General features: G+C 38.4%; 3 protein-coding genes across 3 annotated transcripts; 2 read left to right on the forward strand and 1 right to left on the reverse strand.

The window, feature by feature from the left end:
- The first annotated feature begins 282 nt into the window (after window positions 1–282).
- LOC133525218 (uncharacterized) lies at window positions 283–3,934 on the forward strand. The gene is made up of 3 exons (XM_061861507.1): window positions 283–857; window positions 1,064–2,967; window positions 3,351–3,934. The coding sequence occupies exons 1-3, from the start codon at window positions 283–285 to the stop codon at window positions 3,932–3,934; spliced, it is 3,063 nt and encodes a 1,020-aa protein (XP_061717491.1).
- Window positions 3,935–8,904: 4,970 nt separating this feature from the next.
- LOC133525050 (alpha-(1,3)-fucosyltransferase C-like) lies at window positions 8,905–12,780 on the reverse strand. Its single transcript, XM_061861272.1, has 2 exons — window positions 11,128–12,780; window positions 8,905–10,846 (listed from the first exon to the last, which is right to left on the reverse strand). Exons 1-2 carry the CDS (start codon window positions 12,147–12,149, stop codon window positions 10,561–10,563), a joined length of 1,308 nt encoding a protein of 435 aa, XP_061717256.1. The 5' UTR covers window positions 12,150–12,780; the 3' UTR covers window positions 8,905–10,560.
- A 590-nt stretch (window positions 12,781–13,370) lies between these two features.
- On the forward strand, window positions 13,371–16,094 carry LOC133525219 (uncharacterized). The gene is given in 3 exon segments (XM_061861508.1): window positions 13,371–13,990; window positions 14,033–14,485; window positions 14,487–16,094. Coding segments are annotated over 3 exon segments (1,272 nt in total). The 5' UTR covers window positions 13,371–13,822; the 3' UTR covers window positions 15,138–16,094.

The raw sequence follows: 16,094 nt of genomic DNA on the forward strand, positions 1-16,094 counted from the left end.
TCGTGCTAAAAGCACTGATTGCCTGTGAGCTGTGAACACGGACATCGGGCTGAACCAGAGGTAATACTCCACCCACGCTGCGCTCCGGAACCTACAACTACAACAGACGGGGTGCAAGCTCAATCACATCGATCAAACTCGTCAGCTCACTCATACTCGGTAAACTACTGAGAACATCAGCTTAACAATTGGCTATCCTATCGCCTGTCACGGTAACAAGAAACCCGGCGGTGATTGGACATAACAACTAACTTCAAGCGACAGCTTAGCCTTCAACTCATCATGAGCAAACTCCTGCAGCAACAAGCCTGCTTTGAAAGCATCAAGTCCCTGTGCGCCAACTACAAGAAAGACTCAGCGGACAGGAAAACTCGCGACTATTTAAACAAACGGCTGGCCAATCTCGACGCCTTATGGGATAAGTTCGAAAGCCAACATGAGGTCCTCGAGACAGAAATCGAGGACAAAAACATCACCTACTTTCAAGAAGACATCCACACAAAAACAAAAAACATGTACGACGTTACTAAGGCGGATATGCTAAACTTGATTCACAAGCTAACTGAAGCGAACAGTTCAGTACAATTCGACCTTACAGAGCGTCTGGAAGGAACGGAAACCGGAACCAGTAACGTCATTCAACTGTTAAGCAAACAAGAATGCAACTTCAAGGCAATCGACCGAGCGATGTCAAAAATTGCCATTGCCCCTAACAATGAAAAATGGGAATTAGAAGATAATCTTAATATCCTAAAATCAAAATGGACGGACATAGACAAACAACACTGGGAGATAGATGGCTTACTCAAAGGCGCTCATGAAACTTACTACAATATATTCACCGACATAGAAAACAGGTACGATTCCATGCGAAAGGATCTCAACAGCAAGATATGGACAACGTCACATTATCAAAAATCGGCCCCTACATTTTATACCCACCGAACACTACCAAACCGAAACCGAATGCTTAAGTGGACTAACAAATATCGGCTTAGATACCACAACGTGGGGTCCTATTATCGTTCATTTGATGACTGAAATTGGACGCATCCACACACAGCGACTACGTACGGGACCTCCAAGACCACAGGGAAGTTCCGGTGTTACACGACTTTCTCTACTTTCTAGAGAGCAAATTCATGGCTTATGAAACCATGAAACGCGCCAAAAAGGATGTCACCACCCAACAGAAGCAAGCATCCGTGAAACCCTTTAGTAAGGAATATCAAACCAAGAAGCCTAACTACAATAACTTTAACTATTTCAAGAATAACTTCAAAACATACCATGCAACACACGGTCAATGTCCACTTTGCGAAGGGGGGCACTCGCTGAGACAATGTCAGAAGTTTGTTGACCTGGATATACCGCAACGCAACAACATGGTTGCGAAACTAAAGGTCTGCAAAAACTGTTTGTCCGATCACGGGGACAGGGAATGCAGATCTCAAAATACGTGCAAAGAATGTAACATGAAACATCATTCATTATTGCACAATAATAACATGAAGAAACAAATAACTTCTAAATATACAAAATTTCAATTCGGGCCAAAGCCATCAACTTCCACTCAACAACCAACGAGCCATCATATAGCAACAAATGAGGTAGAAGTCCTGCTAACTACGGTTCAGCTTCAACTTCAAGCAAGCAACGGGACATTTACAACGCTACGCGCATTACTAGATCAAGGCTCTCAGCTAAATCTCATAACTGAAAATGCCGCACAATTACTAAACCTACCCAGGAAGAAGCTAAATGGGACTATAACTGGAATCGGGACCTTAACCTGCAAAGGAAAAGCAGAGCTTAAGGGCAAGTCCTTGCATTCCGATTATACATTTCAAACAAAAGCATTTATCGTCCGCAAAATAACTAGGAACTTACCTAACCCCACATTCAAGAAAGCAGACTGGCCGCACATACAAAACTTAAAACTAGCGGACCCTGACTTCGACGTGTCGCGCCCCATAGACCTGCTACTCGGGGCCCACGTTTACGCTGACGCCCTCATGAACGGGCTAATAAAAGCTGGTAAAAGGGCTCCAATTGCCCAACAAACCCAGCTAGGTTGGATTATCAGTGGAAGCCTGACAACTCCCACCTCACCCAGCTGCCACGCAGCCTTAACTAACATGGATGAACTTACCAAATTTTGGGAAAATGAAGACATCTCGCAAAACGACGCGGATAGGTCTACGGACGATAAATGTGAAGATTACTACCAGCAAACTGTTAAGCGGGGCCCCGTTGGAAAATACATTATGAAAATGCCACTAAGCGCAAAATACGAAAAAAAGCTGGGAAATTCAAAACAAATAGCGATCTCTCAGTTTCTACAACTAGAACGCAAACTGCAAAGGCAACCAAAACTAGCCCAAATGTATCGGGAATTTATGAAAGAATATTCCGATCTGCAGCACATGAAGCCTTCAAATTCATCCTCAGCACAAGACTGTTACCTTCCGCATCATGGGGTATTGAGGGCAAAAGCATCCACCACAAAGTTAAGGGTTGTTTATAATGCATCACAAAAAACCAGCAGCGGCTATAGCTTAAATAGCCTCCAAGAAAAGGGTCCTAACCTACAAAGGGACATTCAAGCCCTGATTCTAAAATGGAGGTCCTACAAATACGCCTTTTGCGCTGATGTCCAAATGATGTACAGATGCATATGGATCTCTGAGGACCAACAACATCTTCAGAAGATAATATGGCGAAACTCGCCTTCTGAAAAACTTCAGGAATACCAACTCTGTACAGTAACCTACGGCCAAAAATGTGCAGGTTGGTTAGCAACAAGAACACTCAAGCAGTTGGCCATTGACGATGGTCACAAACATCCCGAAGCTGCCGAAACACTAAATAACGAATTCTACGTTGACGACCTCATCAGCGGTCGCAACGCAATCGAAGAAGCAAAAGAACTACAGAGCTCACTAATAAGCCTACTCAAAGGTGGAGGTATGAACTTACGAAAATGGTCAGCTAACGACCCAACTTTGCTGGAGGATCTAACCAAAGATCAAATTTCAACTGGAACCCAAGCTCGGACACGTTCCTACTCAGCTGGGAACTACAAAACGACACAGCGTCAAACTTAACTAAACGGACTCTACTGTCTGAAATATCACGCCTATATGACCCATTAGGCTGGTATAGTCCTGTCACCGTGACGGCAAAACTAATATTCCAAAGGGTTTGGACCAGTAATATTTCATGGGATCTAATTCTGCCTCATCAAATCCAAGAAGATTGGATAAAACTTAAAACGGAACTACAACTACTAAACAAGGTTAACCTAAACAGATGGATCGGCGGAACATCAAAGCAAATCGAACTTTTAGGGTTCTCTGACGCAAGTGAGAAAGCGTTTGCCTGCGTCATTTACACTCGTGTTAAGGATGACAACGGGAAGCCGCGAACAACTCTACTAGCAGCGAAAACTAGGGTTGCCCCCATATCGCAAAAAACTACTCTACCAAAGTTAGAATTATGTGGAACCCTACTACTAGCCCAACTCATGAAGAAGGTATTGGAAGCCTACAAAGACTACGATGTAAATATACAAGCATTTTGCGACTCCCAAGTAACCCTCGCATGGCTACAGGGGGACGAGTCACGATGGGAAAAATACGTGGCCAACCGAGTAGTAAAGGTCACACAAATAATACCAGCAGACAAGTGGAATTACATCAGATCTGAAGATAATCCAAGTGACTGCGCTTCACGAGGCGTGTACCCAAGCAAACTGGTGAATCTCACCCTCTGGTGGCACGGTCCGTCACTTCCCGAAACTAATCTGGAAAACGAACTTCAAACCTCAACTTGCCATTTCACTACTAACATCGGGCTAGCGGAAAACGAAGAGACAACCCAAATGACGAATCAGAACAACTGGCTGGGCGACAATTCAAACTCCGCACCGTAAAGTACACCATCCGGGGCCGTGAAGGACAGTTCTCCAAAAAATCTCTCCCCAAGCTCCAATGCAGGAGTTTGGAGAGTGATAAAGGGATGGCCCTCGGGAGTTATCATACAAGATTGATATACCATCCCATAACGAGGATGGTCATAGCGCACCCGCGAGTAAAGGAACTGCAATCCGTGGCGCTCGGCAAACGCGACACTGCGCGAGCGAACATGCACAAGGGTTGCTACGGACTCCATGATGCCAAAAACCGTACTGTGGTTAATCTGCCATTAAAATAATAATGAAAATATAAAGACCACCCAGAATGCAATATGAAACCAATAACAATAACCTACTAAACTAACAGAATCCCAAAAAAGGGGGATCTCCATCATCCTTACTAAGTGATAGTGATATAATAGCTGACAAGCATTATTATCTAAGAGAAATATTGTCAAATCTCACACCTACCTGTAGAATATAAGATTAAAACTCGAATGCACATTACATATTAACAGAGCACTTTGTAATTATAAGTAGGAAATCTAAGATTATAAATACTTTTGTAACTTTAGCTATGTGACCTTTAGGTTAGGTTAATGTAGCACTATCCAGATTGTTTAATGTAATATTATCCATGTAGCCTTTAATTGGTTAAGCCATTGTAACTTAGATCCTATCTCGGGTATCCTTAACTTCCTTTTGGGGTTGCCAGTATGTACAGTCTCATTACTGTACATGCTTACGTTGCGATAAACTATAGCGTAAGCCCTACGTGATGCATACGTCATGTGACATTAAGAAAATAGAAAATAGATTAATTAACGCACAATAGAAATGTCAAGGGTATGAATCATCTAAGAAATTATAATTATATTTAATATTGTTAAATGTCACCTAAATGCCATGCACGTAGACAGCCACTATATAAACCCTGGTTTTCCTCAATAAATCGTTCAGTAACCATCCAACCTTCAGTGTATTATTCTACCTCCGCCACCAGCGCTACCAGTCGCATCAAGCAAGTGTAAGGGCTAACGGCCCCTACAAATGTTCTAATATGGTAAATTATTTAATTAGATAAACATAAAAAAATATCGTAAGTGGCACGCGCGGTTTTAGTTAACAATAGACAAAGGATAAGCCGTTGGGGCCAGCTACAAAGCTAACAACTATACGCAGGTAGATGTCATCTCAATACAATTTTGCGAGATTCGGTTTTTAGGTTATAAATTGTATGGAGATGACATCTGTCAGCGTACCCTTCCTATTTAAAAAATAATCGAGGAAACTCCTCAAATGCTTAAGGCATACATATAGTGATAGTTGTATTTTCTTTAACAAATCAAGCGTTTACATATAAAAAAGTGACATTCGATGAAGTGGAACTGCTGTTGCTGATCAGAATGGAACTCTTCAACGACGCATAGTTCTCGTTTGGCGATTTGTCGTCTTCTTTATATTTGTGTGGCAAATTAGGTTTTCAAGACGTATTCTTGTCAAGCTCGACGAAACTCCTCAAATGATAAAGGCATACATATAGTGTTTTTGGATTTTCTTTAACATATCAAGCATTTATGTGTGTCAAGCTGGATATGTCAGACAGCGAATAGGACAAATCGCCAAACGTGAACTATGCGTCGTTGAAGGGTTACATTTTGATCATCATCAGCATTTCACTTCATCAAATGACACTTTTTAAATGTATAGTTGGTCAAGCAAAACTTGTCAGTAGAAATAGGCGGCAAATTTGAAAAATCGCGGGTTAGCAACACTACGTTTGATTGTTCGAAAATCGCGTGTCATTTATATCTTATCCGTGGAACTGTTTTGTTTACATTTGATTAAGTTTGTAATTGTGATTTTCAGATAAAACTTTGATAACATCATTGAAAAAATATAAAAGACTGTGCGTTTTGTTTAACAAAGTTTGATAAGATATTAATGTATTAACAGGTGTTTAAGCGATATTGGTATGAAGAATTAGAGGTTATGCAGTGATATGTGCAGTTTTCTTTCAGTGTTAAATCGAGTAATCCCATTCCCATTATCCCAGGTTTATTCGTCGCATAATCAGCCTCTGTATCCTTTTTATTTCGTAATTGTTCACATTATAATACTCGTATCTTCACACTACTCCATAACAAAGTCATCTAAAACTATTTTATTCGACCACATTATCCCAAATAGGCAAATTTAGATACGTCTGGGCTTTAACCGCGAAAATCGAAGTTCGTCAATAGCGGGCATTTTTCTCTGTCACTCTAATTACCTCTTAGTGAAAGTCGATCCCCGCAATTTGCGAATTTCGGTTTTCGCGGTGGGGGCCTACCTACTGGAGCGCGAGCGGCCTTAAGTGAGAGTTAGAATGGCGGACGTACCTAAATAAAATGAAATGAAAACCATACCATATTTTTGTACCTAATTTGTACTATTTAGTACCTCCTTTAAAAAAAATTGTACCTCACGGTACTTAAAGTTATCACCAAAAAACAGGTCACCCGCCATCCTGACAGTCAGAATGGCGGGTGTACTTTATTACGCTATGTTCCCGTGGTTATTGATAAATTCTATAAAAGCCAAATTTTTGTACCTTTTTTGTACCTTCATATTCAATTATAATACGAGTCATTTTATTTTTGGTTTCCAAGTTTTACTCATTTTATATTTTGCTTGCTATTACAATTTTGCAGGCGTTATAATTTTTCAAATTATCGATTTCATTTTTAAGAAAAAACGCTAAGGTACAATTATTTTTATTACGCCAGGATTTAGTATCTTTAATGTTTAATCTGTTAAGTTCAAATAACTCAGTAAATCATGTCTTAAAAAAGGCTAGGCGCCAATTCAAAGAAATCTTCCTAATAAAAATCATTTTTAAGACATGATTTTCTGAGCTATTAGAACTTAACAGATTAAACATTAAAGGTACTAAATCCTGGCGTAATAAAAATAATTGTACCTTAGCGTTAAAAAAGGCTAGGCGCTAATTCAAAGAAATCTTCCTAAGAAAAATCATTTTTAAGACATGATTTTCTGAGTTATTTGAACTTAACAGATTAAACATTAAAGGTACTAAATCCTGGCGTAATAAAAATAATTGTACCTTAGCGTTTTTTCTTAAAAATTAAATCGATAACTTGAAAAATTATAACGCCTGCAACATTGTAATAGCAAGCAAAATATAAAATGAGTAAAACTTGGAAAGCACAAATAAAATGACTCGTATTATAATTGAATATGAAGGTACAAAAAAGGTACAAAAATTTGGCTTTTTATAGAATTTATCAATAACCACGGGAACATAGCGTAATAAAGTACACCCGCCATTCTGACTGTCAGGATGGCGGGTGACCTGTTTTTTGATCATAACTTTACGTACCGTGAGGTACAAATTTTTTTAAACGAGGTACTAAATAGTACAAATTAGGTACAAAAATATGGTATGCTTTTCATTTGATTTTATTTAGGTACACCCGCCATTCTGACTCTCACGGCCTTAATAAAAAAAAACTAGCGGCTGTTCGATGTACAGTACTGTTTTTTTCGTTTGCTAGGGATACCATACTTTAGTTTACTTTTGTTTTGTCAAGTTCGAGTTCTGACGATGGGGCCCATGAGGAATCGAGGGAACTCCTTGAATGTTAAAGGCATATATATATATATATATAGTAATCGTTGAGTATGTAGTAATGAGGAATTGAGGGTACTTCTCAACTGTTTTAAGCATACTTGTAGCCATTTTTATTATTATTATATTTTGATTTTATTCTATCCTATTTATTAAATAGAACTTGTGTTTAAAAATAACTGCTATCTATCTTTTTTCTAATAATTATCTGGTGCTTTATTCATGCACGGTGGGATATAATTTATTTAAAATACAGTCGAATACCCTATTGCGGGTATTTTACCAGTCAACCATAGGACAAATCTGAAATCTGTTAAGGTGGGTGCAGTGACAAAAAAATCTCTTTTTAACTCCTTTTCTACATAATTAGACGTAGGACGCTGTCTTTTTAATTTCATTATATGCACCAAAATCAACAATAATTTTCTTTCACCAGTCTCCCTCATTACAGTCGGCTTTTTTTCTAAAAATTATTTCCTATAAACACATTGCGTCCCGCATAAGATGGTAGCACAATATCGCCCATACAACCAAGATCCGGGATTTTTCGGCCACTCAACAATTTCCGTATCACAGAGGGCTCAGGGCGACCACACGGGACAAAGCGAAGTCAGCCCACCGGGGATTATCCCGAGGAGATTTATCGTGTTGTCCGCCTAGTCATAGTCAGCGATCTTTCTAGCTATTGTCGAAGGGATAGGAGGAATGTTTTACAAATCGTAAGTTTAATTGCTGAAATGTTTACGTACTTGTTAACCTAATAAATATATGTAGCAGGTATTTTATTTATTATCTATCCTTATCAGTGTTGGCTGAAACATTAATGCAATTGAAAATAGCCAATACAAATTGAACCGTAAACTTATCTATGAAAAGGGACCTTATTGTCGATGGCGCTTACGCCGCACTGTGTAGCGCGGCTGCCTCGATGATGAAACGTGTGCGCGGCTCCACGAACACCATCCTACAAACGCTGGCCGAGAGGTGGGACTCCCCGATACTTAGGCGATGGATGCAGCTCCATACCACAGCGGGGAAATAATATTTTTTTTTTTGTTTAGGCCAATTTATTACTAACATAGTTTCTTAAGGATTTACCTATTGTTACTAACATATTTAATTTTAATTTTTATCTTAATTTATATTGTATTTTAATGTATGGAATTTATTTTCTGAATTAAAATTATTGAATTGAATTGAATTGTTTATAATATGGGAGCATCGTTGATGATGGCGTAAGCGCCACCGACAATAAGGTCCCTTTTCATAGATAATGTCACATATGTCAATTGAAATTAACCTTCGGCTAACACTGATCCTTATGTTAGTAGTAGCATAAGCGATGACCATAAAACAGTTTAAAAAGACAGCAGTTTATTTCGTAAACGTCAGATTTGTTTAGGAGGTAAGGTGATGTAATATGCTATTGTCCGGTAATTGTAATATACAACTCAACTCAACTGTATTGTACTTATAACTCTTACGAGATATAATCTGGCAAACCCATTTCGAAGGCAGGAAAAGGAGCGAAATTCAAATTTTCTATCGGACGGCAGCTCTTCGCGCCTACATTTTTAAAATTGCCACCTTTTCCTACTGAAGGAAATGGCTTGCCAAATTATATACTTATCAGAAATTTAAGACACCTTAAAAATATTTTTAGAACAACAGTTTAGGAAGATAGATGTGTAATCATTTAGATAAACTTTGGCTTTCTTACATTAATAAAAAAAATGAGATTCAAAAAACCCTCAATTACCGACTTATCGACTTTCCTAACCCATTATTAAAAAAAAAATATTCGTATATAAGTCGATTAAAAATGCTGTATTCATTTCATAGTTTATTACCTATTCTGGTTTAGTTTTATGAAGAATGAACTGTAATTTAAATCAAATTCACATCATAATTTACTAATCTCAATTTGCTATAAGTACTATACTACATATTGCCAAAAAAATAGATGGAGCACATTTAAATTTTTTAAGTAAATAGTTTTTATTGCATATCTATGCTATGCAGATAAAAACTCCTATACAAATTAATACACAGTTACGTAGGACATACATTTATATTCAAATATCAAACATAAAATTTTATGTTAAACCACAGTCATAACAAAGGGCACGCAACGTTTAAAATAAATTTACTTGGCTCGTCTTAGCGGGAGCACTACCGTGCCCTCAGATTAATAGGTATCCGTCAGGTCTGTCTGGCAGATGTTTCTTGTGGACAAAACTGTCAATGTAAGTATGGCGGGCATTGGACTGCGGACAGATAACGTTGGTATACTTATCTTATCTCCAAAATAGCCCTCGTGGTTCCCTCACTGTCCAATTACATCCTTTTTTAGTGTTCCGTACAAAAGTTTGTTCACGGAAGACTTATGGAATCACTTCGGTTTTGCAAATTGGTTAAATGCGGTTTTCTCAAAGACCGTTTAACGGAAACAGCTATATTTTGGAACAGTTATAGCAATTACCGCCACTACTATTGTAAATACTCGTAAGTCAAAACTGCTTATTTCTTATTTTAGGGGGAAATTTAGGGGGTTGAGAGGGGTAAGCTGATTTTTTTTCTTTATATTATTAAATTGACAATCATGCCACATGGCGTTAATTGAAAAAAAAAATGGCATTCTTTTGCTATTACTTATTAGAGAACAGGCAGGCCATATAAAACACTCGTAATATTATAATTAAAATAATTAAATATTACAGGGACATTTTTACACAAATTGACTAAGTCTCACGGTAAGTCAAGAAGGCTTGTGTTGTAGGTACTCAGACAACGATATATATAATATACAAATACTGAAATACATAGAAAATATTCATGACTCAGTAACAAATATCTGTGGTCATGACACAAATAAATGGCCTACCGGGATTCGAACCCAAGACCATCGGCTTCATAGGCAGGGTCACTACACTACAGACACCGGTCAAACGACCGCGTCAATTACTATCGGTATTGCGATCGAGTTTAACCAAAATATCTATATCGACTAAGATCAAGTGCTCCAATTGTCATCTTGACATCTCTCTTCCCAGTCCGAGTTCCACCAACTCCTGAAGTGCGGATACGTGGACTCCATCGTCACCATATTCTTATCATTCAGCGCCGTGCACAAGTTGCACACGTCCTCTTTTTGTTCGGACTCGGAGTACTTGTAGTGGTTCCGCCACCGGAAGAATTCGTGGTACTTGCTGGGGTTGGCTATGACGTCTGCCACGACGTGGGCCAGGGATTCTGGCTCGTGGTGACGGGCGTCGATGTAGGAGCCGGGCGGGAGGAACCTGGTAAAATGTGTGATGTGCAAAAGTAAAGTGATATTAAATTGGTTTACTCGAGTGAGTCCTCAAAAACTGACACAAGCTAAGTGCGAAGATCGAATGTTGATTAAAATTGATTATTTTGGGAGGATTCCAATGAAGAGTATTGTATCGTAGTGCCAAATAAAAACATTAATTTTATTAGTTGGATTGCCAATAAGTTGGCTGATTTTTTCTGTAAGCTGCTAGGACTGTTTTTTTGTGGACTTATGAAAAGTGGAAGTGATAGGTAATTGAATAAGTACCTGGTGTAGTTCGATCCTCCTAGCACAATCGGCACTGCGTCATTATTCAACGCGGTCAGCAACTTCTCTGTCACGTAGTCCTCGGCGAAGGCATTCTCAAAGGAAAGATAGAAGTAATAATCAGAGGATACCATAGCCCAACACTTCTTTTCTTCATACCCGTGGCAAACTAACGTACCACAATGTCCGTATATGTCTACGGTCAACTCATAGGGTTTCAACGCCTTCTGAAGTAACTTCACATATTTCTCTCTCTTACTTCTAGTGACGCAGTGAGATACAAACCAAGCTGCTGCCTTCTTCTTACTCTTTAGCTTCTTTTTTAATGTGTCGCCAATTTCTTTCATATCTTTAACCCAATCCATGTCTATTCTAGGTCCGACGTGTACGCCATTCATATCCCTTATATAAATGTACGAGTACATTATGTCAGAGTTCAGCTTGTAAGTGGATGTCCAGTTGAAAAAGTTGTCCCACCAAGGGTTGCAGACCGGTTGGTACGTAGAAGATTCTACGTTGAAGAAGATATATTTCTGGTGAGGCGATCTTTGCTGGGGTAGCTCTGATGCTTTTACGTATCTCAAGTTTCTCCCATTAAAAGCTACGGCGTCGAATTTTGTGAGATCTCCCTTGAAATATCGTCTGTCAGCAGTTATATAACAATTTGTGAATTCACACTTGTTTCTAGTAAATGCGATTTGTCGTATTCCAAAATAGTTGAATGGAAGAGAACTTTTTGGTGTCCAAAGCAATATGTACTTTAGCCTATTTTGGTCAAATTTATGAGTTGTATTTTCAATTCTATGGGTATATTGGTTTGTAAAAGATGGATCAAAAACGGGATTATTCAAAGCTTCTTGGATTATTTGATCATCGAGTTCTGTTTTGAAACGTTGAGACCAGTTCACATATATTATGAATACAAAGAAAGCAAAACATAGCAATATAAAAAATAACTTTGAAAATCTTGAAACTCGGGTAGGTCCAGCTTGCGGGGAACTTAACAGAGTATATTTCGTCATTATGATTTGTTGACAGGAAATTTGCGTTTGTTAAACTTATGATTTCATTCAATCGTTTTGCTTACAATTAATTATACATCATTTTAATTTTACTGTTTGTTCTAACATTTACATTTTTAGCACTATTTGTTCGACGGGACTATTTGTCCAATCTTGTTTGAGGGACACAGAATGACACTGTTCGACGTCTTCTAGAAGAAGATTTTCTAGAGAAACCTGACAATGGGTTGCAGTGCAACTGGGCTGACTAGGGCTGCAGTGCAACCGGTTGAAATAACGGATGAGAAAATCGATCAAATATGAGTAAATTATTTGAACAATGTCGTTAATCATAGGATCATTATTTAAAACTCAAACTCGCTCACTTTTACAAATCAAATTATTTCACAAGCATTAAAATAAATTACCGAAATGTATAAAATACATTTACAAATATCTCAATGTTTACACATAATTTAAAAAAAAACATACATACATAATTGATAACAGAAAGGTTAGAGAAACAAAAATCAACCATTGTACATTTTGTACATAAATGAACTTACTTATAGGTAATATTTGCTACGTAAATAATGACGTAATATTAACCTTCATCTTGTACTTTCAAGTACCTGCGATTTATATATTGTATACTAGCATATAAACCTATTCACCCCTCTCCAATCTCTCCATAACTAGCACTTGTTGTACGTGTATGTATGGTAAAGGTATCTTAAATCTGAGCATAAATGCTTAGGTTAGGTTATCATTTTCAAAATTACCTAAATGAAATTAGCATGTGCGATTTTTGGATATGACAACAGTCTGTGAAAAATAAATTGCATCTAAAACTCGCAATAACGTATAAGGTGATGTCAAGTCACTAATCGTTTGGTATTCAGAAATAGCAATAAGCGTGACTAAAATGCGTCGACACGATTTATACAGGGCCGTTTCATTCATATCTTATACCTATGTCTACTTAGATGATATATGTAGATACTTGTGATTTTCTGTAATCCATGGTCATAATTGCTTATTTTAAGTCGATTTTGGTTTGATGGACTTAAAATAAGCAATAACGTAAGCATTCCAAAATGATTTTATTTTGATCGTTTTTTATTTACACCAACAGTTAAACTTTAAGGTTAAATATACAACAGTTCTGATCACTACCCTCGTAAGTGTGATCATTTTATATCCTGTAATTTATTTATATATGATATTCTGAGCTTGTGCTTTATCTTTTGATTGGACTCTCGATTTGTCTCTAAATATTATAGTTTCTTTTTCTTTATTTTTGTTAAGTTTTTATGTTTAACAAATGACTTTCGAGCAGCATGTTTAAAAAATAGCAGAATAATTTATTGTCATTTGTGTTTACTTAGACTCCAACCGAGCTAAGTTTGCATCATATTGGCAATGATGATAAATGCGTAATTATACTCAAGCTTGTCCTCGAGGTTAGCATTTATCACATGTAGTAACACATACGGTGTCGCCATTCACGCACTTTATTTCGGAGACTTAGCGGCAAAAACATTTGCTCAAACACTTTTTTTTTTTTTTTTTTTTTGGCGGGTATATTGTAACTTATCTTACCTGGCTTCTACCCGAATTCGCGCCATCATTCACATTTCAGTGCTCCGCCACTCCGCACGTGAAAAATTACGCCGCGAATAAACGAAATAATCATGGGCAAACGTACACGTACGGATTCAAATGATTATGAGTGCATTGCGAGAAAAGTTAAAAAACTCGAACGCATGTTAATTCGTGCACGGCGTAAACGTAGTGAAGCATTGCAGTCCGCATTGAGGCCGACATCTTTGCTATATATTTATTTAATAAAATATAATATTGTACCGACACCCGTTCTTTTGGGCATATAGCAATGCAGTTAGCATCTAAGGCTAACATCTTTGCTTTTTTTTACTACAACGTTAGATCGTTGCGTTTCAGACGTGCCCGACAACGAACAGGAATCCAGTGTAAGGGTCACCCACCCCGCGCCCGTCCGGCCAACGGAAAGATTGGCCACACCTCTTCAGATGCGCGCAGCAGAGAGCCCAGCCGCGCCTGCTCCACCGCTGACGAGAACGTCTGCGCCTGTTTTACTTTCGACAAGCGCCGATCCAGCCCCTACCCCACAACCATGCGTCGCTCAGGAGGTAAACAACTCGCCAACATCGTTGCCGCTAGGCGAGCCAGCTATGGACGCCTCTGCTGACGCAATGGATCTCGACGAAGATCTCCTTAAAATATTAGGGGACGACCCCTCTCAAGTCAGAGTCTACGGCAAGGAGATCAGACCTGATCTTGCAGTACGCTTGCAACATATAGCTACTAATGGGCTAGGTAAAGACTAAAGATACACGTAAGGAACTTTTAGACAGGTACTTACCTCCTGCTAATAGCGCCTTGATTGATGCACCTACCCTCAATCCTGAGGTAAAAGCCGCCGTCCATGAACATGTCTTTAAGAGGGACAAAAGCATAGAAATACGACAGAAACAGATTTCATCTGCAATTTCCGCCTTATCAGAGAGCCTTACCTTGCTCTTGACTGAACAACCAAAGAACACAAAGCTGATACAGCTATTAATGGACTCTTGTAAGATTCTATGTGACAGTCAGCACGCAGAATCGTTAGTTAGGAGGAATTTTATTCTTCATAACTTAAAAAAGGAGCTTAAAGACGAATTACAAACAACAAAAATTGACAAGTTACTCTTCAGTCAGGAACTTGCTGAAAAAATAAAAGCCGCTAAGGCCATAAATAAATCTGGAGATGATTTGAAAGCCACACCATCGACCTCAGGTCTGCAGGCTAAGAAGAACAATAATAATAAAGTACCCCCCAAGAATTTAAACTGGCGAGGTCCTCCCCAGAATTATTACAGGCCGAAGGGTACTCAGAGGACGAAGGAGCCTGCACTGAAGAGCCGTCGCGACAACTCCTCGAGAAAATCATCGCATCCGCATCACAGGCGCAGCACCCGCCGCTAGATATGGTAAAGTTTGCCGGCCGCTTAGCTCACTTCAGCTATCAGTGGTCACTTCTAACTAACGACAAAATTATACTCTCGTGGATACAGGGTTATCAAATACCCTTTTCAATGCCTGTCGTACAGCGTACGCCACCTGTCCCTAGGGCGTATTCCGATTCAGAGATAACACAGTTCCGACATTCTGTTAGCGACCTACTATGCATAGGCGCCATTTCGGAATGTCAGAGCTGTGAAGGCCAATTTATATCCCCAGTTTTTTTGGTACCTAAACCGAACGGAAAAATCAGATTTATCTTAAATTTGAAAGAGCTAAACAAATTTATAAATACAAAACATTTTAAACTTGAAGACCTACGCACGGCCTTGAAATTAATATCTAAGGATAGCTATATGTGTAACCTAGATCTCAAGGACGCGTACTTTTTAATACCAATACATGGACATTTTAAAAAGTACCTTAGATTTACTTTCGAAAATAAATTATATCAGTTCAATGTCTTGCCGTTCGGTTTAAACGCCGCACCTTATGTTTTCACTAAAATTATGAAGCCAATCATCAGTCTGCTTAGATCTTGCGGCTATCTGTCCACCGTGTACCTTGACGATTTGTTATTGATATCTAGGTACCCTAATACATGTCTAGAAAATGTATCAGACACTATAAACCTTTTACAATCCCTAGGTTTCATTGTAAACCATGAAAAGAGTAATTTAACGCCTCATACGAGTTGTAAATTTTTGGGATTCATCATAGACTCAAAAAATTTAGAGGTTACTTTACCACTGGACAAAATTGAAAAAATTAAATCTGAAATCAACAAATTCCGTAATTTGAAACGTTGTAAAATTAGAGATTTTGCTCGTCTTATGGGTTTACTTACTTCGGCATGCCCAGCTGTCGAATATGGTTGGCTTTACACCAAAGAACTAGAGCGTTGTAAATATTTAAATTTAG

The sequence above is a fragment of the Cydia pomonella genome, chromosome 14 (genome assembly GCF_033807575.1).
Source record: "Cydia pomonella isolate Wapato2018A chromosome 14, ilCydPomo1, whole genome shotgun sequence".
NCBI classification, from domain to species: Eukaryota; Metazoa; Arthropoda; class Insecta; order Lepidoptera; family Tortricidae; genus Cydia; species Cydia pomonella.